The following is a 23,251-nucleotide window of genomic DNA, read 5'->3' as shown; positions in this document are numbered from 1 at the left end:
ACAGATACATGGGGCAAAGACTCACATTTTAATCCTTGAATTTAATACATTTCACATGGGTTTACATTTCCACACCCATGCAGTTGGTCTCTGTATTGGCATTGGATGAGCATCTCGTCTGGGGCAGGTCAGAAAGCGGAAGTCTGTGTCCCTGGTGATAGTTCAAGTTAGAAACAGGAAGTGCTCATCAAACTGGACATATAACCAGAATCAACTCACCCATCCAGTGTGTGTGTGTCAGTGTTACTCAGTATCATGTGATATTGAACCATGAGTTGAAGTGTTTTTTTTCTCACAGTTGATTGGCTGAAGTATGATTGACAGGTCATCTATCCTCTCTTTTTTAATATCTGAAATATTCTGTAAAACTCGAAAGCAGGATTTTTATTATCAAAACTATAAAGTTCTTTCACACATTTTGAGAGTGTATTACAAGTTGCAGCATATGTAACTCAGATTTTCACTGCAGTTTTATACTTCTTAAAATGAATTATAAAGGCATGTTCAGCATTTTATGCACTGATGTGAAATAATTGAGAACACGTTAATATGTAGTAGGATTGAAATCGATTTTCATTATTTAGGCATGAAACGTTATACTGAAATGTGATGGTCTTGTTTTAGAGAGTTTTTAATGTTTCCTCAGACATTATTGTTGTAAGCTATTCAAGTGCATGATTTCTCACTTGTGACATATAGGCCATCTGAACATATGAACATTTTTCACTAAAGTGTTGGATCTAAAAATGAAAGAGTAACCTCACTGATTAATTATAAGTCGTGTTCATCTTCTTCCTGTCCTTGACTGCTTTGTCTGAACTGTCGAGCACCAAACAAAAAGTAAAAATATGACCTTTGTCACACATAATAGATCATTTAAAGAGTATTTGTCGAGCAACTTTTCACAACAAGTGGTTACCAATTTGACAATGTTACTAGTCTCATTTCTTTGTCTCTCTCCCATGTTTGTCTTACTTTCTTCTCCTTTCTGTCAGACCTTCTTCTCCCAGTATGGCGGCATGGGACCTTTCAGTCACAGTGGAGGACCTGGGGTCTGACGCGCCACCTGTCACCCTCAGCGTGGCCTCTGACCTCCACGTCGGAGGGGTCATCCTGAAGCTGGTGGAAAAGACACGTAGGTCACTGTCTGTCTCTGTTTGTCTCTGTCACTCTCAGTGTCAGTACACAGACTAGAAATAGTTACATTTGTTTGGACATGTGATAATTCACAAACAGTGTATAGGTAACACTTTAACATGATTTCTTGATCATCATAAGTCATTAAGTAACATAAACACACCTCTGTTTGCGCAAAATATGCTTTCGATTATTTTACTTTTAGTTTGCATATATACATTCTCATACCAAGCAATAACCATCTTCATTATGAGTCTTAACACTGCTAACATCCTGTCCTGTTTGGTCTTTTTGCATACATGTCATACACTCAGTTATTAAACTATATTACGATTTTGAAATGTACAAGACAAGCAAATGTACATGATAAAGCTTTTCAAATTAAAATACTGGCGAATAATAATACATTTAACAGATACATTATATGTTTGTCTACTCAACCAAATATTTTATTTTGATAGCAGATTTTTTTTGACTCCCAGCATAACTGCTAGTCGAAATGGTTAACTATTTAGTCATTTAAATACATTACCAATTGTTGAATGAGCCTTATGCGACATAAAACTCAATTCCAAACAACGAGTTCCATAAACAATAAATATGACCCTGACGTGATTTGAACACGCAACCTTCTGATCTGGAGTCAGACGCGCTACCGTTGCGCCACAGAGTCCGTTACGTAATACGAAGGTGGATATGCATTAGATCTTATGTCATTGTTACGTATCTATTCAGAGTTCGAGGTAATATTAACTGATCACCATCTTAACATTTATCTTTGGTTTCCAGTCGCAGTAGCACAGCTAGCTGCTGCACCAGTCTGTCCACTGAGACAGCAGGCTAAACAAGACCACCACCAACTTTTTGTGTATACTACTGTAACGCTGGCTTGCTGGATTTTTTAAAATAGGATTAAGGAGTGAAGACGAGCGCTTCTCCATGTCATTAACATGTAGGGTTATGCTTACTTTATGGAACCAGCTGGGTCAATTAACAGTACCCTACTTTACGTGAGCAATAGCTAACAGTAAAACAATGGGTGTTTCTCAATGTTTGCAGATTATAACTTCTGTTTAGCGAACTGATCAACCATGCTTAGAGCTAGCAATTCTCAATAACTCAACTGGTCCGTTACTTGGTAAAGTTAGCTAACGGCAAAGTTACCTTGGTTTCATTTGTTGTGGTTATAGTTGACCCTTTTGTAAAAAAATAAATCTATCATCTACTTTATACTGACTTGTGGAAAGTAATTGAATTAGGTTTCACTTTTGTTTACATATCTGTGCTTGTTGTTGATGTATTGATAAAGCTATGGCCTTTACCCACAAACATGTTATTGCATGTACAGTAACAAGCGTCGTTACCGTCAACTCGAGTATCCTTCACTTCACCACTACATCATATCTGCTTTAATTACATCAAAACTTTTAAAAGTACCAATAAAAACACCAGTAACGTCAGGGCTTCTTAATACTTCGGTAATTTAGCACCGGGGCCCATTTAATACAAGGTTTCGGAATGCATCCCTGCCTTCAGATAACGTAAAACACGGATTGCTCTTGCTAGAGCCAGTGTCCTTTCTAGGCTGCTGTAGAAATATGGCTGTGCAAGATAGCGGACTGCGTGCAAGATGACCCGCTCCCCAAGTAAATATAAATGGCTTTTTCGAAGCTAACGAAAACACTACTATTCTTACTTTCAGTTGATTGTACACTGAATAAAACATAGTTGTGAATATTATATTCCATTGCTACCAATTAATCCCCCTAATTGTTACACACTGTTCCTTTATATATTGACTCTGACATGCTTTGAACACGCAATCATCTGATCTGAACTCAGATGTGCTAGTGTTGCCCCTCACACAAGCAGTTGGAGTAAGTAAATTGATAACATTTATTCTAGTTGTCAGTTTACTTTCCATTACAATAATTTAAGTTTACATGTCCGGTGGTTCAGAGGCCACTTTCGAGTTCTTTATGTGAAAAAATGTCTAAAAGGGAACAGGACAACTACAGATCATCTCACACATCAGAGTCCAAACGAAAGGATGTTCTGTGTTTCAGTTTGCAGCAATATCTATTTTGTGTCTGTCCTCTATAGAGATACAGCGTGATTGGTCGGACTATGCGATATGGTGGGAACAGAAGCAGCGGTGGCTGCTGCGAACAGCCTGGACTCTGGATAAATATGGCATCCATGCAGACGCCCGGCTGGTCTTTATGCCCCAACACAAGCCCCTGAAGCTGGATCTGCCCAACGGCAATACCCTGAGGCTCCAAGCCTGCTTCTCAAGCTCCGTCTTCCAGACCGTGATGGGTGTCTGCAGAATGCTCAGTGAGTCTCAGCCTTTTTCTTTTATTTCTTTCCTTTCTGTCTTTCTGCTTTCATTTATTGTTTTGTTCATTGTTTATTTATTTCCTTAAATTCTTTGCCTCCTTTGACTCTTCTTCGATTAATGTCTTCCTTCATCCCTTCTTGTTTTCTTCTTTGTTTCCTTGTTTCCACGTTTGGTTTTCTAAACTTGTTAATTTTCCTTGTTTCCTCACTCTTTGCTTTTTCCATTCCTTCCTTCCTTCCTTCCTTCCTTCGTGCCTTTATTTGTTTCCTCCATTCCTTCTTTTGTTTCCTTTTCCTTCCCTTTTCTTTGTTCCTTGTTTCGTTTCCTTCGCTCTCCCCACCTTGTTTATTTATATTGTGTACTCCATTCCTTTCTTCATCCCTTCATTCTTTATTTCTTGACTGGCCTTATTTCCTTTATTCGTTCCTTGTGTCTGAACTACAAGCGCGGACTGTGCATGCCCGAGAAAAGTAAAAGTACACTAGTTCTATGTACTGTATTGTGCGTCCTCGGTTCAATTCTCCTTAAGCAGTCTAAAACACGAGCTTTTTTCATGAACAAAGAAAGTTTTGGACCCTGACTTGATTTGAGAATGCAAGCTTCTGAAAAATGTGTATTGATTGTAAGACTTACTGGAGAGGGCACGTTGATAAAAACATTTTCTAGTAGTCAGTTTAATGGCCAATAGAATTTATGTTTAAATGGCCATTGGTTCAGGAGCTACGACCTCAAGTACTTCAAATGAAAAATACATTTGCTTAAAAGTTCTAGTTAATTAAGAATTTGTTAATTCATTTTAAAATTTGTTACTAATTATTTTGGTTCAATTATGTTATTGCGGGGTAATTCAGAATTCAAAAAATATTCAGGTGATGAAATCTTTTAACTTTGATTAAGAACTTTATCCTGTTTTACCGTCTTTAATCAAAAAGAGAATAGGGAAACTAAATATTATCTTTGGTGGGATATGAATACACACCCTTCCGATCTGGAGTCAGACGCGCTACCATTGTGCCACAGAGTCTGTGAAATCCTTTTTCCCAAAAAAGTGAAGACTGGATCAGGGACACTGATGAATATCAAGAAAATGTGGACATCAGTTCAGAATACGTTTTCGAGGTGATAAAACATCTAGAACTTGATGAAGAACGCTGTCCGATCAGAGAATCACAAATTAAACAAAGGTTGAGGAACCGAAACATTGACCCTGACATGACTTGAACACGCACCCTTCTGATCTGGAGTCAGACGCACTACCATTGCGCCACAGAGTCTGTGAAATCTTTTTTACCAAAAAAGTGAAGACTGGATGGCGGACACTGATGAATATCAAGTAAATGTAGACTGCAATTCAATATCCGTTTTCTAGGTGATATAATACCTAGAATTTGACGAAGAACCTTGTCCAACCAGAGAGTCATTGATTCAACAGAGATTGAGGAACCGAAACATTGACCCTGACATGATTTGAACACGCACCCTTCTGATCTGGAGTCAGACGCGCTACCATTGCGCAACAGCGTCTGTGAAAACTTTTTTACCAAAAAAGTGAAGACTGGATTGCGGACACTGATGAATATCAGGTAAATGTAGACATCAATTCAATATCCGTTTTCGAGGTGATATAATACCTAGAACTTGACGAAGGACCTTGTCCGACCAGAGAATCACAAATTAAACAAAGGTTGAGGAACCGAATTATTGACCCTGACGTGATTTGAACACGCACCCTTCTGATCTGGAGTCACACGCGCTACCATTGCGCCACAGAGTCTGTGAAATCCTTTTTACCAAAAAAGTGAAGACTGGATGAGGGACACTGATGAATATCAAGAAAATGTGGACATCAGTTCAGAATACGTTTTCGAGGTGATAAAACATCTAGAACTTGATGAAGGACGCTATCCGATCGGAGAATCACAAATGTTGAGGAACCGAAACATTGACCCTGACATGACTTGAACACGCACCCTTCTGATCTGGAGTCAGACGCCCTACCATTGCGCCACAGAGTCTGTGAAATCTTTTTTACCAAAAAAGTGAAGACTGGATGGCGGACACTGATGAATATCAAGTAAATGTAGACGGCAATTCCATATCCGTTTTCGAGGTGATAAAACACCTAGAACTTGACGAAGGACCTTGTCCGACCAGAGAATCACAAATTAAACAAAGGTTGAGGAACCGAATTATTGACCCTGACGTGATTTGAACACGCACCCTTCTGATCTGGAGTCAGACGCGCTACCATTGCGCCACAGAGTCTGTGAAATCTTTTTTACCAAAATAGTGAAGACTGGATGGCGGACACTGATGAATATCAAGTAAATGTAGATGGCAATTCCATATCCGTTTTCGAGGTGATATAATACCTAGAATTTGACAAAGAACCTTGTCCGACCAGAGAATCATTGATTCAACAGAGATTGAGGAACCGAAACATTGACCCTGACGTGATTTGAACACGCACCCTTCTGATCTGGAGACAGACGCACTACCATTGCGCCACAGAGTCTGTGAAATCTTTTTTACCAAAAAAGTGAAGACTGGATGGCGGACACTGATGAATATCAAGAAAATGTGGACGTCAATTCAATATCCGTTTTCGAGGTGATATAATACCTAGAATTTGACAAAGAACCTTGTCCGACCAGAGAATCATTGATTCAACAGAGATTGAGGAACCGAAACATTGACCCTGACGTGATTTGAACACGCACCCTTCTGATCTGGAGTCAGACGCGCTACCATTGCGCCACAGAGTCTGTGAAATCTTTTTTACCAAAAAAGTGAAGACTGGATGAGGGACACTGATGAATATCAAGAAAATGTGGACATCAGTTCAGAATACGTTTTCGAGGTGATAAAACATCTAGAACTTGATGAAGAATGCTGTCCGATCAGAGAATCACAAATTAAACAAAGGTTGAGGAACCGAAACATTGACCCTGACATGACTTGAACACGCACCCTTCTGATCTGGAGTCAGACGCGCTACCATTGCGCCACAGAGTCTGTGAAATCCTTTTTCCCAAAAAAGTGAAGACTGGATGGGGGACACTGATGAATATCAAGAAAATGTGGACGTCAATCCAATATCCGTTTTCAAGGTGATATAATACCTAGAATTTGACAAAGAACCTTGTCCGACCAGAGAATCATTGATTCAACAGAGATTGAGGAACCGAAACATTGACCCTGACGTGATTTGAACACGCACCCTTCTGATCTGGAGTCAGACGCGCTACCATTGCACCACAGAGTCTATGAAATCCTTTTTCCCAAAAAAGTGAAGACTGGATGGGGGACACTGATGAATATCAAGAAAATGTGGACGTCAATTGAATATCCGTTTTCGAGGTGATATAATACCTAGAATTTGACAAAGAACCTTGTCCAACCATAGAATCATTGATTCAACAGAGACTGAGGAACCGAAACATTGACCCTGACGTGATTTGAACACGCACCCTTCTGATCTGGAGTCAGACGCGCTACCATTGCGCCACAGAGTCTGTGTAATCCTTTTTCCCAAAAAAGTGAAGACTGGATGAGGGACACTGTTGAATATCAAGAAAATGTGGACATCAGTTCAGAATACGTTTTCGAGGTGATAAAACATCTAGAACTTGATGAAGAACCCTATCCGATCGGAGAATCACAAATTAAACAAAGGTTGAGGAACCGAAACATTGACCCTGACATGACTTGAACACGCACCCTTCTGATCTGGAGTCAGACGCGCTACCATTGCGCTACAGAGTCTGTGGAATCTTTTTTCCCAAAAAAGTGAAGACTGGATGGGGGACACTGATGAATATCAAGTAAATGTAGACATCAATTCAATATCCGTTTTCGAGGTGATATAATACCTAGAACTTGACGAAGGACCTTGTCCGACCAGAGAATCACTGATTCAACAGAGATTGAGGAACCAAAACATTGACCCTGACGTGATTTGAACACGCACCCTTCTGATCTGGAGTCAGACGCGCTACCATTGCGCCACAGAGTCTGTGAAATCCTTTTTCCAAAAAAAGTGAAGACTGGATGGGGGACACTGATGAATATCAAGAAAATGTGGACGTCAATTCAATATCCGTTTTCGAGGTGATATAATACCTAGAATTTGACAAAGAACCTTGTCCAACCAGAGAATCATTGATTCAACAGAGATTGAGGAACCGAAACATTGACCCTGACGTGATTTGAACACGCACCCTTCTGATCTGGAGTCAGACGCGCTACCATTGCGCCACAGAATCTTTGCAATCTTTTTTACCAAAAAAGTGAAGACTGGATGGCGGACACTGATGAATATCAAGTAAATGTAGACGGCAATTCCATATCCGTTTTCGAGGTGATAAAACACCTAGAACTTGACGAAGGACCTTGTCCGACCAGAGAATCACAAATTAAACAAAGGTTGAGTATCAGAAACACTGACCCTGACGTGATTTGAACACGCACCCTTCTGATCTGGAGTCAGACGCACTACCATTGCGCCACAGAGTCTGTGAAATCCTTTTCACCAAAAAAGTGAAGACTGGATGAGGGACACTGATGAATATCAAGAAAATGTGGACATCAGTTCAGAATACGTTTTCGAGGTGATAAAACATCTAGAACTTGATGAAGAATGCTGTCCGATCAGAGAATCACAAATTAAACAAAGGTTGAGGAACCGAAACATTGACCCTGACATAACTTGAACACGCACCCTTCTGATCTGCAGACAGACGCGCTACCATTGCGCCACAGAGTCTGTGAAATCTTTTTTACCAAAAAAGTGAAGACTGGATGGCGGACACTGATGAATATCAAGAAAATGTGGACGTCAATTCAATATCCGTTTTCGAGGTGATATAATACCTAGAATTTGACAAAGAACCTTGTCCAACCATAGAATCATTGATTCAACAGAGATTGAGGAACCGAAAGATTGACCCTGACGTGATTTGAACACGCACCCTTCTGATCTGGAGTCAGACGCGCTACCATTGCGCCACAGAGTCTGTGAAATCCTTTTTCCCAAAAAAGTGAAGACTGGATGAGGGACACTGTTGAATATCAAGAAAATGTGGACATCAGTTCAGAATACGTTTTCGAGGTGATAAAACATCTAGAACTTGATGAAGAACCCTATCCGATCGGAGAATCACAAATTAAACAAAGGTTGAGGAACCGAAACATTGACCCTGACATGACTTGAACACGCACCCTTCTGATCTGGAGTCAGACGCTCTACCATTGCGCTACAGAGTCTGTGAAATCTTTTTTCCCAAAAAAGTGAAGACTGGATGGGGGACACTGATGAATATCAAGTAAATGTAGACATCAATTCAATATCCGTTTTCGAGGTGATATAATACCTAGAACTTGACGAAGGACCTTGTCCGACCAGAGAATCACTGATTCAACAGAGATTGAGGAACCAAAACATTGACCCTGACGTGATTTGAACACGCACCCTTCTGATCTGGAGTCAGACGCGCTACCATTGCGCCACAGAGTCTGTGGAATCCTTTTTCCAAAAAAAGTGAAGACTGGATGGGGGACACTGATGAATATCAAGAAAATGTGGACGTCAATTCAATATCCGTTTTCGAGGTGATATAATACCTAGAATTTGACAAAGAACCTTGTCCAACCAGAGAATCATTGATTCAACAGAGATTGAGGAACCGAAACATTGACCCTGACGTGATTTGAACACGCACCCTTCTGATCTGGAGTCAGACGCGCTACCATTGCACCACAGAATCTTTGCAATCTTTTTTACCAAAAAAGTGAAGACTGGATGGCGGACACTGATGAATATCAAGTAAATGTAGAAGGCAATTCCATATCCGTTTTCGAGGTGATAAAACACCTAGAACTTGACAAAGGACCTTGTCCGACCAGAGAATCACAAATTAAACAAAGGTTGAGTATCAGAAACACTGACCCTGACGTGATTTGAACACGCACCCTTCTGATCTGGAGTCAGACGCACTACCATTGCGCCACAGAGTCTGTGAAATCCTTTTTACCAAAAAAGTGAAGACTGGATGAGGGACACTGATGAATATCAAGAAAATGTGGACGTCAATTCAATATCCGTTTTCGAGGTGATATAATACCTAGAATTTGACAAAGAACCTTGTCCGACCAGAGAATCACAAATTAAACAAAGGTTGAGTATCAGAAACACTGACCCTGACGTGATTTGAACACACACCCTTCTGATCTGGAGTCAGACGCGCTACCATTGCGCCACAGAGTCTGTGAAATCCTTTTTACCAAAAAAGTGAAGACTGGATGAGGGACACTGATGAATATCAAGAAAATGTGGACATCAGTTCAGAATACGTTTTCGAGGTGATAAAACATCTAGAACTTGACAAAGAACCTTGTCCAACCATAGAATCATTGATTCAACAGAGATTGAGGAACCGAAACATTGACCCTGACGTGATTTGAACACGCACCCTTCTGATCTGGAGTCAGACACGCTACCATTGCGCCACAGAGTCTGTGAAATCCTTTTTCCCAAAAAAGTGAAGACTGGATGAGGGACACTGTTGAATATCAAGAAAATGTGGACGTCAATTCAATATTTGTTTTCGAGGTGATATAATACCTAGAATTTGACGAAGAACCTTGTCCGACCAGAGAATCACTGATTCAACAGAGATTGAGGAACCAAAATATTGACCCTGACGTGATTTGAACACGCACCCTTCTGATCTGGAGTCAGACGCGCTACCATTGCACCACAGAGTCTATGAAATCCTTTTTCCCAAAAAAGTGAAGACTGGATGGGGGACACTGATGAATATCAAGAAAATGTGGACGTCAATTCAACATCCGTTTTCGAGGTGATATAATACCTAGAATTTGACAAAGAACCTTGTCCGACCAGAGAATCACAAATTAAACAAAGGTTGAGTATCAGAAACACTGACCCTGACGTGATTTGAACACGCACCCTTCTGATCTGGAGTCAGACGCGCTACCATTGCGCCACAGAGTCTGTGAAATCCTTTTTACCAAAAAACTGAAGACTGGATGAGGGACACTGATGAATATCAAGAAAATGTGGACATCAGTTCAGAATACGTTTTCGAGGTGATAAAACATCTAGAACTTGATGAGGAACGCTGTCCGATCAGAGAATCACAAATTAAACAAAGGTTGAGGAACCGAAACATTGACCCTGACATGACTTGAACACGCACCCTTCTGATCTGGAGTCAGACGCGCTACCATTGCGCCACAGAGTCTGTGAAATCTTTTTTACCAAAAAAGTGAAGACTGGATGGCGGACACTGATGAATATCAAGAAAATGTGGACGTCAATTCAATATCCGTTTTCGAGGTGATATAATACCTAGAATTTGACAAAGAACCTTGTCCGACCAGAGAATCACAAATTAAACAAAGGTTGAGTATCAGAAACACTGACCCTGACGTGATTTGAACACGCACCCTTCTGATCTGGAGTCAGACGCGCTACCATTGCGCCACAGAGTCTGTGAAATCCTTTTTACCAAAAAAGTGAAGACTGGATGGCGGACACTGATGAATATCAAGAAAATGTGGACATCAGTTCAGAATACGTTTTCGAGGTGATAAAACATCTAGAACTTGACAAAGAACCTTGTCCAACCATAGAATCATTGATTCAACAGAGATTGAGGAACCGAAACATTGACCCTGACGTGATTTGAACACGCACCCTTCTGATCTGGAGTCAGGTACGCTACCATTGCGCCACAGAGTCTGTGAAATCCTTTTTCCCAAAAAAGTGAAGACTGGATGAGGGACACTGTTGAATATCAAGAAAATGTGGACGTCAATTCAATATCTGTTTTCGAGGTGATATAATACCTAGAATTTGACGAAGAACCTTGTCCGACCAGAGAATCACTGATTCAACAGAGATTGAGGAACCAAAATATTGACCCTGACGTGATTTGAACACACACCCTTCGGATCTGGAGTCAGACGCGCTACCATTGCGCCACAGAGTCTGTGAAATCCTTTTTCCCAAAAAAGTGAAGACTGGATGGGGGACACTGATGAAAATCAAGAAAATGTGGACGTCAATTCAACATCCGTTTTCGAGGTGATATAATACCTAGAATTTGACAAAGAACCTTGTCCGACCAGAGAATCACAAATTAAACAAAGGTTGAGTATCAGAAACACTGACCCTGACGTGATTTGAACACGCACCCTTCTGATCTGGAGTCAGACGCGCTACCATTGCGCCACAGAGTCTGTGAAATCCTTTTTACCAAAAAAGTGAAGACTGGATGAGGGACACTGATGAATATCAAGAAAATGTGGACATCAGTTCAGAATACGTTTTCGAGGTGATAAAACATCTAGAACTTGACAAAGAACCTTGTCCAACCATAGAATCATTGATTCAACAGAGATTGAGGAACCGAAACATTGACCCTGACGTGATTTGAACACGCACCCTTCTGATCTGGAGTCAGACACGCTACCATTGCGCCACAGAGTCTGTGAAAATGTGGACGTCAATTCAATATCCGTTTTCGAGGTGATATAATACCTAGAATTTGACAAAGAACCTTGTCCAACCATAGAATCATTGATTCAACAGAGATTGAGGAACCGAAACATTGACCCTGACGTGATTTGAACACGCACCCTTCTGATCTGGAGTCAGACGCGCTACCATTGCGCCACAGAGTCTGTGAAATCCTTTTTACCAAAAAAGTGAAGACTGGATGAGGGACACTGATGAATATCAAGAAAATGTGGACATCAGTTCAGAATACGTTTTCGAGGTGATAAAACATCTAGAACTTGACAAAGAACCTTGTCCAACCATAGAATCATTGATTCAACAGAGATTGAGGAACCGAAACATTGACCCTGACGTGATTTGAACACGCACCCTTCTGATCTGGAGTCAGACACGCTACCATTGCGCCACAGAGTCTGTGAAATCCTTTTTCCCAAAAAAGTGAAGACTGGATGAGGGACACTGTTGAATATCAAGAAAATGTGGACGTCAATTCAATATCTGTTTTCGAGGTGATATAATACCTAGAATTTGACGAAGAACCTTGTCCGACCAGAGAATCACTGATTCAACAGAGATTGAGGAACCAAAATATTGACCCTGACGTGATTTGAACACGCACCCTTCTGATCTGGAGTCAGACGCGCTACCATTGCGCCACAGAGTCTGTGAAATCCTTTTTCCAAAAAAAGTGAAGACTGGATGGGGGACACTGATGAATATCAAGAAAATGTGGACGTCAATTCAATATCCGTTTTCGAGGTGATATAATACCTAGAATTTGACAAAGAACCTTGTCCAACCAGAGAATCATTGATTCAACAGAGATAGAGGAACCGAAACATTGACCCTGACGTGATTTGAACACGCACCCTTCTGATCTGGAGTCAGACGCGCTACCATTGCGCCACAGAATCTTTGCAATCTTTTTTACCAAAAAAGTGAAGACTGGATGGCGGACACTGATGAATATCAAGTAAATGTAGACGGCAATTCCATATCCGTTTTCGAGGTGATAAAACACCTAGAACTTGACAAAGGACCTTGTCCGACCAGAGAATCACAAATTAAACAAAGGTTGAGTATCAGAAACACTGACCCTGACGTGATTTGAACACGCACCCTTCTGATCTGGAGTCAGACGCGCTACCATTGCGCCACAGAGTCTGTGAAATCCTTTTTACCAAAAAAGTGAAGACTGGATGAGGGACACTGATGAATATCAAGAAAATGTGGACATCAGTTCAGAATACGTTTTCGAGGTGATAAAACATCTAGAACTTGATGAAGAACGCTGTCCGATCAGAGAATCACAAATTAAACAAAGGTTGAGGAACCGAAACATTGACCCTGACATGACTTGAACACGCACCCTTCTGATCTGGAGTCAGACGCGCTACCATTGCGCCACAGAGTCTGTGAAATCTTTTTTACCAAAAAAGTGAAGACTGGATGGCGGACACTGATGAATATCAAGAAAATGTGGACGTCAATTCAATATCCGTTTTCGAGGTGATATAATACCTAGAATTTGACAAAGAACCTTGTCCAACCATAGAATCATTGATTCAACAGAGATTGAGGAACCGAAACATTGACCCTGACGTGATTTGAACACGCACCCTTCTGATCTGGAGTCAGATGCGCTACCATTGCGCCACAGAGTCTGTGAAATCCTTTTTACCAAAAAAGTGAAGACTGGATGAGGGACACTGATGAATATCAAGAAAATGTGGACATCAGTTCAGAATACGTTTTCGAGGTGATAAAACATCTAGAACTTGACAAAGAACCTTGTCCAACCATAGAATCATTGATTCAACAGAGATTGAGGAACCGAAACATTGACCCTGACGTGATTTGAACACGCACCCTTCTGATCTGGAGTCAGACGCGCTACCATTGCGCCACAGAGTCTGTGAAATCCTTTTTTCCAAAAAAGTGAAGACTGGATGGGGGATACTGATGAAAATCAAGAAAATGTGGACGTCAATTCAACATCCGTTTTCGAGGTGATATAATACCTAGAATTTGACAAAGAACCTTGTCCGACCAGAGAATCACTGATTCAACAGAGATTGAGGAACCAAAACATTGACCCTGACGTGATTTGAACACGCACCCTTCTGATCTGGAGTCAGACGCGCTACCATTGCGCCACAGAGTCTGTGAAATCCTTTTTCCAAAAAAAGTGAAGACTGGATGGGGGACACTGATGAATATCAAGAAAATGTGGACGTCAATTCAATATCCGTTTTCGAGGTGATATAATACCTAGAATTTGACAAAGAACCTTGTCCAACCAGAGAATCATTGATTCAACAGAGATAGAGGAACCGAAACATTGACCCTGACGTGATTTGAACACGCACCCTTCTGATCTGGAGTCAGACGCGCTACCATTGCGCCACAGAATCTTTGCAATCTTTTTTACCAAAAAAGTGAAGACTGGATGGCGGACACTGATGAATATCAAGTAAATGTAGACGGCAATTCCATATCCGTTTTCGAGGTGATAAAACACCTAGAACTTGACAAAGGACCTTGTCCGACCAGAGAATCACAAATTAAACAAAGGTTGAGTATCAGAAACACTGACCCTGACGTGATTTGAACACGCACCCTTCTGATCTGGAGTCAGACGCGCTACCATTGCGCCACAGAGTCTGTGAAATCCTTTTTACCAAAAAAGTGAAGACTGGATGAGGGACACTGATGAATATCAAGAAAATGTGGACATCAGTTCAGAATACGTTTTCGAGGTGATAAAACATCTAGAACTTGATGAAGAACGCTGTCCGATCAGAGAATCACAAATTAAACAAAGGTTGAGGAACCGAAACATTGACCCTGACATGACTTGAACACGCACCCTTCTGATCTGGAGTCAGACGCGCTACCATTGCGCCACAGAGTCTGTGAAATTTTTTTTACCAAAAAAGTGAAGACTGGATGGCGGACACTGATGAATATCAAGAAAATGTGGACGTCAATTCAATATCCGTTTTCGAGGTGATATAATACCTAGAATTTGACAAAGAACCTTGTCCAACCATAGAATCATTGATTCAACAGAGATTGAGGAACCGAAACATTGACCCTGACGTGATTTGAACACGCACCCTTCTGATCTGGAGTCAGATGCGCTACCATTGCGCCACAGAGTCTGTGAAATCCTTTTTACCAAAAAAGTGAAGACTGGATGAGGGACACTGATGAATATCAAGAAAATGTGGACATCAGTTCAGAATACGTTTTCGAGGTGATAAAACATCTAGAACTTGACAAAGAACCTTGTCCAACCATAGAATCATTGATTCAACAGAGATTGAGGAACCGAAACATTGACCCTGACGTGATTTGAACACGCACCCTTCTGATCTGGAGTCAGACGCGCTACCATTGCGCCACAGAGTCTGTGAAATCCTTTTTTCCAAAAAAGTGAAGACTGGATGGGGGATACTGATGAAAATCAAGAAAATGTGGACGTCAATTCAACATCCGTTTTCGAGGTGATATAATACCTAGAATTTGACAAAGAACCTTGTCCGACCAGAGAATCACTGATTCAACAGAGATTGAGGAACCAAAACATTGACCCTGACGTGATTTGAACACGCACCCTTCTGATCTGGAGTCAGACGCGCTACCATTGCGCCACAGAGTCTGTGAAATCCTTTTTCCAAAAAAAGTGAAGACTGGATGGGGGACACTGATGAATATCAAGAAAATGTGGACGTCAATTCAATATCCGTTTTCGAGGTGATATAATACCTAGAATTTGACAAAGAACCTTGTCCAACCAGAGAATCATTGATTCAACAGAGATAGAGGAACCGAAACATTGACCCTGACGTGATTTGAACACGCACCCTTCTGATCTGGAGTCAGACGCGCTACCATTGCGCCACAGAATCTTTGCAATCTTTTTTACCAAAAAAGTGAAGACTGGATGGCGGACACTGATGAATATCAAGTAAATGTAGACGGCAATTCCATATCCGTTTTCGAGGTGATAAAACACCTAGAACTTGACAAAGGACCTTGTCCGACCAGAGAATCACAAATTAAACAAAGGTTGAGTATCAGAAACACTGACCCTGACGTGATTTGAACACGCACCCTTCTGATCTGGAGTCAGACGCACTACCATTGCGCCACAGAGTCTGTGAAATCCTTTTTACCAAAAAAGTGAAGACTGGATGAGGGACACTGATGAATATCAAGAAAATTTGGACGTCAATTCAATATCTGTTTTCGAGGGGATATAATACCTAGAATTTGACAAAGAACCTTGTCCAACCATAGAATCATTGATTCAACAGAGATTGAGGAACCTAAACATTGACACTGACGTGATTTGAACACGCACCCTTCTGATCTTGAGTCAGACGCGCTACCATTGCGCCACAGAGTCTGTGAAATCCTTTTTACCAAAAAAGTGAAGACTGGATGAGGGACACTGATGAATATCAAGAAAATGTGGACATCAGTTCAGAATACGTTTTCGAGGTGATAAAACATCTAGAACTTGATGAAGAACGCTGTCCGATCAGAGAATCACAAATTAAACAAAGGTTGAGGAACCGAAACATTGACCCTGACATGACTTGAACACGCACCCTTCTGATCTGGAGTCAGACGCGCTACCATTGCGCCACAGAGTCTGTGAAATCTTTTTTACCAAAAAAGTGAAGACTGGATGGCGGACACTGATGAATATCAAGAAAATGTGGACGTCAATTCAATATCCGTTTTCGAGGTGATATAATACCTAGAATTTGACAAAGAACCTTGTCCAACCATAGAATCATTGATTCAACAGAGATTGAGGAACCGAAACATTGACCCTGACGTGATTTGAACACGCACCCTTCTGATCTGGAGTCAGACACGCTACCATTGCGCCACAGAGTCTGTGAAATCCTTTTTCCCAAAAAAGTGAAGACTGGATGAGGGACACTGTTGAATATCAAGAAAATGTGGACGTCAATTCAATATCTGTTTTCGAGGTGATATAATACCTAGAATTTGACGAAGAACCTTGTCCGACCAGAGAATCACTGATTCAACAGAGATTGAGGAACCAAAATATTGACCCTGACGTGATTTGAACACGCACCCTTCTGATCTGGAGTCAGACCCGCTACCATTGCGCCACAGAGTCTGTGAAATCCTTTTTACCAAAAAAGTGAAGACTGGATGAGGGACACTGATGAATATCAAGAAAATGTGGACATCAGTTCAGAATACGTTTTCGAGGTGATAAAACATCTAGAACTTGATGAAGAACCCTATCCGATCGGAGAATCACAAATTAAACAAAGGTTGAGGAACCGAAACATTGACCCTGACATGACTTGAACACGCACCCTTCTGATCTGGAGTCAGACGCGCTACCATTGCACCACAGAGTCTGTGAAATCTTTTTTACCAAAAAAGTGAAGACTGGATGGCGGACACTGATGAATATCAAGTAAATGTAGACATCAATTCAATATCCGTTTTCGAGTTGATATAATACCTAGAACTTGACGAAGGACCTTGTCCGACCAGAGAATCACTGATTCAACAGAGATTGAGGAACCGAAACATTGACCCTGACGTGATTTGAACACGCACCCTTCTGATCTGCAGTCAGACGCGCTACCATTGCGCCACAGAGTCTGTGAAATACTTTTTACCAAAAAAGTGAAGACTGGATGAGGGACACTGATGAATATCAAGAAAATGTGGACATCAGTTCAGAATACGTTTTCGAGGTGATAAAACATCTAGAACTTGACAAAGAACCTTGTCCAACCATAGAATCATTGATTCAACAGAGATTGAGGAACCGAAACATTGACCCTGACGTGATTTGAACACGCACCCTTCTGATCTGGAGTCAGACGCGCTACCATTGCGCCACAGAGTCTGTGAAATCCTTTTTTCCAAAAAAGTGAAGACTGGATGGGGGATACTGATGAAAATCAAGAAAATGTGGACGTCAATTCAACATCCGTTTTCGAGGTGATATAATACCTAGAATTTGACAAAGAACCTTGTCCGACCAGAGAATCACTGATTCAACAGAGATTGAGGAACCAAAACATTGACCCTGACGTGATTTGAACACGCACCCTTCTGATCTGGAGTCAGACGCGCTACCATTGCGCCACAGAGTCTGTGAAATCCTTTTTCCAAAAAAAGTGAAGACTGGATGGGGGACACTGATGAATATCAAGAAAATGTGGACGTCAATTCAATATCCGTTTTCGAGGTGATATAATACCTAGAATTTGACAGAGAACCTTGTCCAACCAGAGAATCATTGATTCAACAGAGATAGAGGAACCGAAACATTGACCCTGACGTGATTTGAACACGCACCCTTCTGATCTGGAGTCAGACGCGCTACCATTGCGCCACAGAATCTTTGCAATCTTTTTTACCAAAAAAGTGAAGACTGGATGGCGGACACTGATGAATATCAAGTAAATGTAGACGGCAATTCCATATCCGTTTTCGAGGTGATAAAACACCTAGAACTTGACAAAGGACCTTGTCCGACCAGAGAATCACAAATTAAACAAAGGTTGAGTATCAGAAACACTGACCCTGACGTGATTTGAACACGCACCCTTCTGATCTGGAGTCAGACGCACTACCATTGCGCCACAGAGTCTGTGAAATCCTTTTTACCAAAAAAGTGAAGACTGGATGAGGGACACTGATGAATATCAAGAAAATTTGGACGTCAATTCAATATCTGTTTTCGAGGGGATATAATACCTAGAATTTGACAAAGAACCTTGTCCAACCATAGAATCATTGATTCAACAGAGATTGAGGAACCGAAACATTGACACTGACGTGATTTGAACACGCACCCTTCTGATCTGGAGTCAGACGCGCTACCATTGCGCCACAGAGTCTGTGAAATCCTTTTTACCAAAAAAGTGAAGACTGGATGAGGGACACTGATGAATATCAAGAAAATGTGGACATCAGTTCAGAATACGTTTTCGAGGTGATAAAACATCTAGAACTTGATGAAGAACGCTGTCCGATCAGAGAATCACAAATTAAACAAAGGTTGAGGAACCGAAACATTGACCCTGACATGACTTGAACACGCACCCTTCTGATCTGGAGTCAGACGCGCTACCATTGCGCCACAGAGTCTGTGAAATCTTTTTTACCAAAAAAGTGAAGACTGGATGGCGGACACTGATGAATATCAAGAAAATGTGGACGTCAATTCAATATCCGTTTTCGAGGTGATATAATACCTAGAATTTGACAAAGAACCTTGTCCAACCATAGAATCATTGATTCAACAGAGATTGAGGAACCGAAACATTGACCCTGACGTGATTTGAACACGCACCCTTCTGATCTGGAGTCAGACACGCTACCATTGCGCCACAGAGTCTGTGAAATCCTTTTTCCCAAAAAAGTGAAGACTGGATGAGGGACACTGTTGAATATCAAGAAAATGTGGACGTCAATTCAATATCTGTTTTCGAGGTGATATAATACCTAGAATTTGACGAAGAACCTTGTCCGACCAGAGAATCACTGATTCAACAGAGATTGAGGAACCAAAATATTGACCCTGACGTGATTTGAACACGCACCCTTCTGATCTGGAGTCAGACCCGCTACCATTGCGCCACAGAGTCTGTGAAATCCTTTTTACCAAAAAAGTGAAGACTGGATGAGGGACACTGATGAATATCAAGAAAATGTGGACATCAGTTCAGAATACGTTTTCGAGGTGATAAAACATCTAGAACTTGATGAAGAACCCTATCCGATCGGAGAATCACAAATTAAACAAAGGTTGAGGAACCGAAACATTGACCCTGACATGACTTGAACACGCACCCTTCTGATCTGGAGTCAGACGCGCTACCATTGCGCCACAGAGTCTGTGAAATCTTTTTTACCAAAAAAGTGAAGACTGGATGGCGGACACTGATGAATATCAAGAAAATGTGGACGTCAATTCAATATCTGTTTTCGAGGGGATATAATACCTAGAATTTGACAAAGAACCTTGTCCAACCAGAGAATCATTGATTCAACAGAGATTGAGGAACCGAAACATTGACCCTGACGTGATTTGAACACACACCCTTCTGATCTGGAGTCAGACGCGCTACCATTGCGCCACAGAGTCTGTGAAATACTTTTTACCAAAAAAGTGAAGACTGGATGAGGGACACTGATGAATATCAAGAAAATGTGGACATCAGTTCAGTATACGTTTTCGAGGTGATAAAACATCTAGAACTTGATGAAGAACCCTATACGATCAGAGAATCACAAATTAAACAAAGGTTGAGGAACCGAAACATTGACCCTGACGTGATTTGAACACGCACCCTTCTGATCTGGAGTCAGACGCGCTACCATTGCGCCACAGAGTCTGTGAAATCTTTTTTACCAAAAAAGTGAAGACTGGATGGCGGACACTGATGAATATCAAGAAAATGTGGACGTCAATTCAATATCTGTTTTCGAGGGGATATAATACCTAGAATTTGACAAAGAACCTTGTCCAACCATAGAATCATTGATTCAACAGAGATTGATGAACCGAAACATTGACCCTGACGTGATTTGAACACGCACCCTTCTGATCTGGAGTCAGACGCGCTACCATTGCGCCACAGAGTCTGTGAAATCCTTTTTCCCAAAAAAGTGAAGACTGGATGAGGGACACTGTTGAATATCAAGAAAATGTGGACATCAGTTCAGAATACGTTTTCGAGGTGATAAAACATCTAGAACTTGATGAAGGATGCTATCCGATCGGAGAATCACAAATGTTGAGGAACCGAAACATTGACCCTGACATGACTTGAACACGCACCCTTCTGATCTGGAGTCAGACGCCCTACCATTGCGCCACAGAGTCTGTGAAATCTTTTTTACCAAAAAAGTGAAGACTGGATGGCGGACACTGATGAATATCAAGTAAATGTAGACGGCAATTCCATATCCGTTTTCGAGGTGATAAAACACCTAGAACTTGACGAAGGACCTTGTCCGACCAGAGAATCACAAATTAAACAAAGGTTGAGGAACCGAAACATTGACCCTGACGTGATTTGAACACGCACCCTTCTGATCTGGAGTCAGACGCGCTACCATTGCGCCACAGAGTCTGTGAAATCTTTTTTACCAAAAAAGTGAAGACTGGATGGCGGACACTGATGAATATCACAAAAATGTGGACGTCAATTCAATATCCGTTTTCGAGGGGATATAATACCTAGAATTTCACAAAGAACCTTGTCCAACCATAGAATCATTGATTCAACAGAGATTGAGGAACCGAAACATTGACCCTGACGTGATTTGAACACGCACCCTTCTGATCTGGAGTCAGACGCGCTACCATTGCGCCACAGAGTCTGTGAAATCCTTTTTCCCAAAAAAGTGAAGACTGGATGAGGGACACTGTTGAATTTCAAGAAAATGTGGACATCAGTTCAGAATACGTTTTCGAGGTGATAAAATATCTAGAACTTGATGAAGAACCCTATCCGATCGGAGAATCACAAATTAAACAAAGGTTGAGGAACCGAAACATTGACCCTGACATGACTTGAACACTCACCCTTCTAATCTGGGGTCAGACGCGCTACTATTGCGCCACAGAGTCTGTGAAATCTTTTTTACCAAAAAAGTGAAGACTGGATGGCGGACACTGATGAATATCAAGTAAATGTAGACATCAATTCAATATCCGTTTTCGAGGTGATATAATACCTAGAACTTGACGAAGGACCTTGTCCGACCAGAGAATCACTGATTCAACAGAGATTGAGGAACCGAAACATTGACCCTGACGTGATTTGAACACGCACCCTTCTGATCTGGAGTCAGACGCGCTACCATTGCGCCACAGAGTCTGTGAAATGCTTTTTCCCAAAAAAGTGAAGACTGGATGGGGGACACTGATGAATATCAAGAAAATATGGACGTCATTTCAATATCCTTTTTCGAGGTGATGTAATACCTAGAATTTGACAAAGAACCTTGTCCAACCAGAGAATCATTGATTCAACAGAGATTGAGGAACCGAAACATTGACCCTGACGTGATTTGAACACACACCCTTCTGATCTGGAGTCAGACGCGCTACCATTGCGCCACAGAGTCTGTGAAATACTTTTTCCCAAAAAAGTGAAGACTGGATGAGGGACACTGTTGAATATCAAGAAAATGTGGACATCAGTTCAGAATACGTTTTCGAGGTGATATAATACCTAGAATTTGACAAAGAACCTTGTCCAACCATAGAATCATTGATTCAGCAGAGATTGAGGAACCGAAACATTGACCCTGACGTGATTTGAAAACTCACCCTTCTGATCTGGAGTCAGACGTGCTACCATTGCGCCACAGAGTCTGTGAAATCTTTTTTACCAAAAAAGTGAAGACTGGATGGCGGACATTGATGAATATCAAGAAAATGTGGACGTCAATTCAATATCCATTTTTGAGGTGATATAATACCTAGAATTTGACAAAGAACCTTGTCCAACCATAGAATCATTGATTCAACAGAGATTGAGGAACTGAAACATTGACCCTGACGTGATTTGAACACGCACCCTTCTGATCTCGAGTCAGACGCGCTACCATTGCGCCACAGAGTCTGTGAAATACTTTTTACCAAAAAAGTGAAGACTGGATGAGGGACACTGATGAATATCAAGAAAATGTGGACATCAGTTCAGTATACGTTTTCGAGGTGATAAAACATCTAGAACTTGATGAAGAACCCTATACGATCAGAGAATCACAAATTAAACAAAGGTTGAGGAACCGAAACATTGACCCTGACATGACTTGAACACGCACCCTTCTGATCTGGAGTCAGACGCGCTACCATTGCGCCATAGAGTCTGTGAAATCTTTTTTACCAAAAAACTGAAGACTGGATGGCGGACACTGATGAATATCAAGAAAATGTGGACGTCAATTCAATATCCGTTTTCGAGGGGATATAATACCTAGAATTTGACAAAGAACCTTGTCCAACCATAGAATCATTGATTCAACAGAGATTGAGGAACCGAAACATTGACCCTGACGTGATTTGAACACGCACCCTTCTGATCTGGAGTCAGACGCGCTACCATTGCGCCACAGAGTCTGTGAAATCCTTTTTCCCAAAAAAGTGAAGACTGGATGAGGGACACTGTTGAATATCAAGAAAATGTGGACAT

General features: G+C 41.3%; 1 protein-coding gene and 73 non-coding genes across 74 annotated transcripts in view; 1 reads left to right on the top strand and 73 right to left on the bottom strand.

Moving 5' to 3' along the window:
• fermt3b (FERM domain containing kindlin 3b) overlaps positions 1 to 23,251 on the top strand; it is a 55,069-nt gene that overhangs the window by 465 nt on the left and 31,353 nt on the right. Inside the window, exons 2-3 of the mRNA XM_076104024.1 lie at positions 996 to 1,135; positions 3,241 to 3,474. Coding sequence (XP_075960139.1) covers positions 1,012 to 1,135; positions 3,241 to 3,474 — 358 coding nt within the window. The 5' untranslated portion in view covers positions 996 to 1,011. The remainder of the gene's footprint in view (positions 1 to 995; positions 1,136 to 3,240; positions 3,475 to 23,251) is intronic.
• On the bottom strand, positions 1,739 to 1,810 carry trnaw-cca (transfer RNA tryptophan (anticodon CCA)). The gene has a single exon. It is a non-coding gene; the product is annotated as a tRNA-Trp (tRNA).
• Positions 4,681 to 4,752, bottom strand: trnaw-cca (transfer RNA tryptophan (anticodon CCA)). The gene has a single exon. It is a non-coding gene; the product is annotated as a tRNA-Trp (tRNA).
• trnaw-cca (transfer RNA tryptophan (anticodon CCA)) lies at positions 4,931 to 5,002 on the bottom strand. The gene has a single exon. It is a non-coding gene; the product is annotated as a tRNA-Trp (tRNA).
• trnaw-cca (transfer RNA tryptophan (anticodon CCA)) lies at positions 5,181 to 5,252 on the bottom strand. The gene has a single exon. It is a non-coding gene; the product is annotated as a tRNA-Trp (tRNA).
• Positions 5,422 to 5,493, bottom strand: trnaw-cca (transfer RNA tryptophan (anticodon CCA)). The gene has a single exon. It is a non-coding gene; the product is annotated as a tRNA-Trp (tRNA).
• On the bottom strand, positions 5,672 to 5,743 carry trnaw-cca (transfer RNA tryptophan (anticodon CCA)). Its single transcript has one exon. It is a non-coding gene; the product is annotated as a tRNA-Trp (tRNA).
• trnaw-cca (transfer RNA tryptophan (anticodon CCA)) lies at positions 5,922 to 5,993 on the bottom strand. The gene has a single exon. It is a non-coding gene; the product is annotated as a tRNA-Trp (tRNA).
• Positions 6,172 to 6,243, bottom strand: trnaw-cca (transfer RNA tryptophan (anticodon CCA)). The gene has a single exon. It is a non-coding gene; the product is annotated as a tRNA-Trp (tRNA).
• Positions 6,422 to 6,493, bottom strand: trnaw-cca (transfer RNA tryptophan (anticodon CCA)). The gene has a single exon. It is a non-coding gene; the product is annotated as a tRNA-Trp (tRNA).
• On the bottom strand, positions 6,672 to 6,743 carry trnaw-cca (transfer RNA tryptophan (anticodon CCA)). The gene has a single exon. It is a non-coding gene; the product is annotated as a tRNA-Trp (tRNA).
• Positions 6,922 to 6,993, bottom strand: trnaw-cca (transfer RNA tryptophan (anticodon CCA)). Its single transcript has one exon. It is a non-coding gene; the product is annotated as a tRNA-Trp (tRNA).
• trnaw-cca (transfer RNA tryptophan (anticodon CCA)) lies at positions 7,172 to 7,243 on the bottom strand. Its single transcript has one exon. It is a non-coding gene; the product is annotated as a tRNA-Trp (tRNA).
• Positions 7,422 to 7,493, bottom strand: trnaw-cca (transfer RNA tryptophan (anticodon CCA)). Its single transcript has one exon. It is a non-coding gene; the product is annotated as a tRNA-Trp (tRNA).
• On the bottom strand, positions 7,672 to 7,743 carry trnaw-cca (transfer RNA tryptophan (anticodon CCA)). Its single transcript has one exon. It is a non-coding gene; the product is annotated as a tRNA-Trp (tRNA).
• Positions 7,922 to 7,993, bottom strand: trnaw-cca (transfer RNA tryptophan (anticodon CCA)). Its single transcript has one exon. It is a non-coding gene; the product is annotated as a tRNA-Trp (tRNA).
• trnaw-cca (transfer RNA tryptophan (anticodon CCA)) lies at positions 8,422 to 8,493 on the bottom strand. The gene has a single exon. It is a non-coding gene; the product is annotated as a tRNA-Trp (tRNA).
• Positions 8,672 to 8,743, bottom strand: trnaw-cca (transfer RNA tryptophan (anticodon CCA)). Its single transcript has one exon. It is a non-coding gene; the product is annotated as a tRNA-Trp (tRNA).
• Positions 8,922 to 8,993, bottom strand: trnaw-cca (transfer RNA tryptophan (anticodon CCA)). Its single transcript has one exon. It is a non-coding gene; the product is annotated as a tRNA-Trp (tRNA).
• On the bottom strand, positions 9,172 to 9,243 carry trnaw-cca (transfer RNA tryptophan (anticodon CCA)). The gene has a single exon. It is a non-coding gene; the product is annotated as a tRNA-Trp (tRNA).
• On the bottom strand, positions 9,422 to 9,493 carry trnaw-cca (transfer RNA tryptophan (anticodon CCA)). Its single transcript has one exon. It is a non-coding gene; the product is annotated as a tRNA-Trp (tRNA).
• trnaw-cca (transfer RNA tryptophan (anticodon CCA)) lies at positions 9,672 to 9,743 on the bottom strand. The gene has a single exon. It is a non-coding gene; the product is annotated as a tRNA-Trp (tRNA).
• On the bottom strand, positions 9,922 to 9,993 carry trnaw-cca (transfer RNA tryptophan (anticodon CCA)). Its single transcript has one exon. It is a non-coding gene; the product is annotated as a tRNA-Trp (tRNA).
• Positions 10,172 to 10,243, bottom strand: trnaw-cca (transfer RNA tryptophan (anticodon CCA)). The gene has a single exon. It is a non-coding gene; the product is annotated as a tRNA-Trp (tRNA).
• trnaw-cca (transfer RNA tryptophan (anticodon CCA)) lies at positions 10,422 to 10,493 on the bottom strand. The gene has a single exon. It is a non-coding gene; the product is annotated as a tRNA-Trp (tRNA).
• Positions 10,672 to 10,743, bottom strand: trnaw-cca (transfer RNA tryptophan (anticodon CCA)). Its single transcript has one exon. It is a non-coding gene; the product is annotated as a tRNA-Trp (tRNA).
• On the bottom strand, positions 10,922 to 10,993 carry trnaw-cca (transfer RNA tryptophan (anticodon CCA)). The gene has a single exon. It is a non-coding gene; the product is annotated as a tRNA-Trp (tRNA).
• On the bottom strand, positions 11,172 to 11,243 carry trnaw-cca (transfer RNA tryptophan (anticodon CCA)). The gene has a single exon. It is a non-coding gene; the product is annotated as a tRNA-Trp (tRNA).
• On the bottom strand, positions 11,422 to 11,493 carry trnaw-cca (transfer RNA tryptophan (anticodon CCA)). Its single transcript has one exon. It is a non-coding gene; the product is annotated as a tRNA-Trp (tRNA).
• On the bottom strand, positions 11,672 to 11,743 carry trnaw-cca (transfer RNA tryptophan (anticodon CCA)). The gene has a single exon. It is a non-coding gene; the product is annotated as a tRNA-Trp (tRNA).
• trnaw-cca (transfer RNA tryptophan (anticodon CCA)) lies at positions 11,922 to 11,993 on the bottom strand. Its single transcript has one exon. It is a non-coding gene; the product is annotated as a tRNA-Trp (tRNA).
• On the bottom strand, positions 12,116 to 12,187 carry trnaw-cca (transfer RNA tryptophan (anticodon CCA)). Its single transcript has one exon. It is a non-coding gene; the product is annotated as a tRNA-Trp (tRNA).
• On the bottom strand, positions 12,366 to 12,437 carry trnaw-cca (transfer RNA tryptophan (anticodon CCA)). Its single transcript has one exon. It is a non-coding gene; the product is annotated as a tRNA-Trp (tRNA).
• On the bottom strand, positions 12,616 to 12,687 carry trnaw-cca (transfer RNA tryptophan (anticodon CCA)). The gene has a single exon. It is a non-coding gene; the product is annotated as a tRNA-Trp (tRNA).
• Positions 12,866 to 12,937, bottom strand: trnaw-cca (transfer RNA tryptophan (anticodon CCA)). The gene has a single exon. It is a non-coding gene; the product is annotated as a tRNA-Trp (tRNA).
• On the bottom strand, positions 13,116 to 13,187 carry trnaw-cca (transfer RNA tryptophan (anticodon CCA)). The gene has a single exon. It is a non-coding gene; the product is annotated as a tRNA-Trp (tRNA).
• trnaw-cca (transfer RNA tryptophan (anticodon CCA)) lies at positions 13,366 to 13,437 on the bottom strand. The gene has a single exon. It is a non-coding gene; the product is annotated as a tRNA-Trp (tRNA).
• trnaw-cca (transfer RNA tryptophan (anticodon CCA)) lies at positions 13,616 to 13,687 on the bottom strand. The gene has a single exon. It is a non-coding gene; the product is annotated as a tRNA-Trp (tRNA).
• Positions 13,866 to 13,937, bottom strand: trnaw-cca (transfer RNA tryptophan (anticodon CCA)). The gene has a single exon. It is a non-coding gene; the product is annotated as a tRNA-Trp (tRNA).
• Positions 14,116 to 14,187, bottom strand: trnaw-cca (transfer RNA tryptophan (anticodon CCA)). Its single transcript has one exon. It is a non-coding gene; the product is annotated as a tRNA-Trp (tRNA).
• trnaw-cca (transfer RNA tryptophan (anticodon CCA)) lies at positions 14,366 to 14,437 on the bottom strand. The gene has a single exon. It is a non-coding gene; the product is annotated as a tRNA-Trp (tRNA).
• Positions 14,616 to 14,687, bottom strand: trnaw-cca (transfer RNA tryptophan (anticodon CCA)). Its single transcript has one exon. It is a non-coding gene; the product is annotated as a tRNA-Trp (tRNA).
• trnaw-cca (transfer RNA tryptophan (anticodon CCA)) lies at positions 14,866 to 14,937 on the bottom strand. The gene has a single exon. It is a non-coding gene; the product is annotated as a tRNA-Trp (tRNA).
• trnaw-cca (transfer RNA tryptophan (anticodon CCA)) lies at positions 15,116 to 15,187 on the bottom strand. The gene has a single exon. It is a non-coding gene; the product is annotated as a tRNA-Trp (tRNA).
• Positions 15,366 to 15,437, bottom strand: trnaw-cca (transfer RNA tryptophan (anticodon CCA)). Its single transcript has one exon. It is a non-coding gene; the product is annotated as a tRNA-Trp (tRNA).
• Positions 15,616 to 15,687, bottom strand: trnaw-cca (transfer RNA tryptophan (anticodon CCA)). Its single transcript has one exon. It is a non-coding gene; the product is annotated as a tRNA-Trp (tRNA).
• trnaw-cca (transfer RNA tryptophan (anticodon CCA)) lies at positions 15,866 to 15,937 on the bottom strand. Its single transcript has one exon. It is a non-coding gene; the product is annotated as a tRNA-Trp (tRNA).
• trnaw-cca (transfer RNA tryptophan (anticodon CCA)) lies at positions 16,116 to 16,187 on the bottom strand. The gene has a single exon. It is a non-coding gene; the product is annotated as a tRNA-Trp (tRNA).
• On the bottom strand, positions 16,366 to 16,437 carry trnal-caa (transfer RNA leucine (anticodon CAA)). Its single transcript has one exon. It is a non-coding gene; the product is annotated as a tRNA-Leu (tRNA).
• Positions 16,616 to 16,687, bottom strand: trnaw-cca (transfer RNA tryptophan (anticodon CCA)). Its single transcript has one exon. It is a non-coding gene; the product is annotated as a tRNA-Trp (tRNA).
• On the bottom strand, positions 16,866 to 16,937 carry trnaw-cca (transfer RNA tryptophan (anticodon CCA)). Its single transcript has one exon. It is a non-coding gene; the product is annotated as a tRNA-Trp (tRNA).
• On the bottom strand, positions 17,116 to 17,187 carry trnaw-cca (transfer RNA tryptophan (anticodon CCA)). The gene has a single exon. It is a non-coding gene; the product is annotated as a tRNA-Trp (tRNA).
• trnaw-cca (transfer RNA tryptophan (anticodon CCA)) lies at positions 17,366 to 17,437 on the bottom strand. Its single transcript has one exon. It is a non-coding gene; the product is annotated as a tRNA-Trp (tRNA).
• Positions 17,616 to 17,687, bottom strand: trnac-gca (transfer RNA cysteine (anticodon GCA)). Its single transcript has one exon. It is a non-coding gene; the product is annotated as a tRNA-Cys (tRNA).
• On the bottom strand, positions 17,866 to 17,937 carry trnaw-cca (transfer RNA tryptophan (anticodon CCA)). The gene has a single exon. It is a non-coding gene; the product is annotated as a tRNA-Trp (tRNA).
• Positions 18,116 to 18,187, bottom strand: trnaw-cca (transfer RNA tryptophan (anticodon CCA)). The gene has a single exon. It is a non-coding gene; the product is annotated as a tRNA-Trp (tRNA).
• trnaw-cca (transfer RNA tryptophan (anticodon CCA)) lies at positions 18,366 to 18,437 on the bottom strand. The gene has a single exon. It is a non-coding gene; the product is annotated as a tRNA-Trp (tRNA).
• trnaw-cca (transfer RNA tryptophan (anticodon CCA)) lies at positions 18,616 to 18,687 on the bottom strand. The gene has a single exon. It is a non-coding gene; the product is annotated as a tRNA-Trp (tRNA).
• On the bottom strand, positions 18,866 to 18,937 carry trnaw-cca (transfer RNA tryptophan (anticodon CCA)). The gene has a single exon. It is a non-coding gene; the product is annotated as a tRNA-Trp (tRNA).
• On the bottom strand, positions 19,116 to 19,187 carry trnaw-cca (transfer RNA tryptophan (anticodon CCA)). Its single transcript has one exon. It is a non-coding gene; the product is annotated as a tRNA-Trp (tRNA).
• trnaw-cca (transfer RNA tryptophan (anticodon CCA)) lies at positions 19,366 to 19,437 on the bottom strand. The gene has a single exon. It is a non-coding gene; the product is annotated as a tRNA-Trp (tRNA).
• Positions 19,616 to 19,687, bottom strand: trnaw-cca (transfer RNA tryptophan (anticodon CCA)). The gene has a single exon. It is a non-coding gene; the product is annotated as a tRNA-Trp (tRNA).
• On the bottom strand, positions 19,866 to 19,937 carry trnaw-cca (transfer RNA tryptophan (anticodon CCA)). Its single transcript has one exon. It is a non-coding gene; the product is annotated as a tRNA-Trp (tRNA).
• On the bottom strand, positions 20,116 to 20,187 carry trnaw-cca (transfer RNA tryptophan (anticodon CCA)). Its single transcript has one exon. It is a non-coding gene; the product is annotated as a tRNA-Trp (tRNA).
• Positions 20,366 to 20,437, bottom strand: trnaw-cca (transfer RNA tryptophan (anticodon CCA)). The gene has a single exon. It is a non-coding gene; the product is annotated as a tRNA-Trp (tRNA).
• On the bottom strand, positions 20,616 to 20,687 carry trnaw-cca (transfer RNA tryptophan (anticodon CCA)). Its single transcript has one exon. It is a non-coding gene; the product is annotated as a tRNA-Trp (tRNA).
• Positions 20,857 to 20,928, bottom strand: trnaw-cca (transfer RNA tryptophan (anticodon CCA)). The gene has a single exon. It is a non-coding gene; the product is annotated as a tRNA-Trp (tRNA).
• trnaw-cca (transfer RNA tryptophan (anticodon CCA)) lies at positions 21,107 to 21,178 on the bottom strand. The gene has a single exon. It is a non-coding gene; the product is annotated as a tRNA-Trp (tRNA).
• trnaw-cca (transfer RNA tryptophan (anticodon CCA)) lies at positions 21,357 to 21,428 on the bottom strand. The gene has a single exon. It is a non-coding gene; the product is annotated as a tRNA-Trp (tRNA).
• On the bottom strand, positions 21,857 to 21,928 carry trnaw-cca (transfer RNA tryptophan (anticodon CCA)). The gene has a single exon. It is a non-coding gene; the product is annotated as a tRNA-Trp (tRNA).
• On the bottom strand, positions 22,107 to 22,178 carry trnaw-cca (transfer RNA tryptophan (anticodon CCA)). Its single transcript has one exon. It is a non-coding gene; the product is annotated as a tRNA-Trp (tRNA).
• On the bottom strand, positions 22,607 to 22,678 carry trnas-cga (transfer RNA serine (anticodon CGA)). Its single transcript has one exon. It is a non-coding gene; the product is annotated as a tRNA-Ser (tRNA).
• Positions 22,857 to 22,928, bottom strand: trnaw-cca (transfer RNA tryptophan (anticodon CCA)). Its single transcript has one exon. It is a non-coding gene; the product is annotated as a tRNA-Trp (tRNA).
• On the bottom strand, positions 23,107 to 23,178 carry trnaw-cca (transfer RNA tryptophan (anticodon CCA)). The gene has a single exon. It is a non-coding gene; the product is annotated as a tRNA-Trp (tRNA).

The sequence above is a fragment of the Anarhichas minor genome, unplaced genomic scaffold (assembly GCF_050575085.1).
Source record: "Anarhichas minor isolate MPS153535 unplaced genomic scaffold, ASM5057508v1 ptg000028l, whole genome shotgun sequence".
Taxonomy (NCBI): Eukaryota; Metazoa; Chordata; class Actinopteri; order Perciformes; family Anarhichadidae; genus Anarhichas; species Anarhichas minor.
Note: the sequence above shows the minus strand (reverse complement) of the source record. Positions and strands in the feature narration are given on the sequence as shown.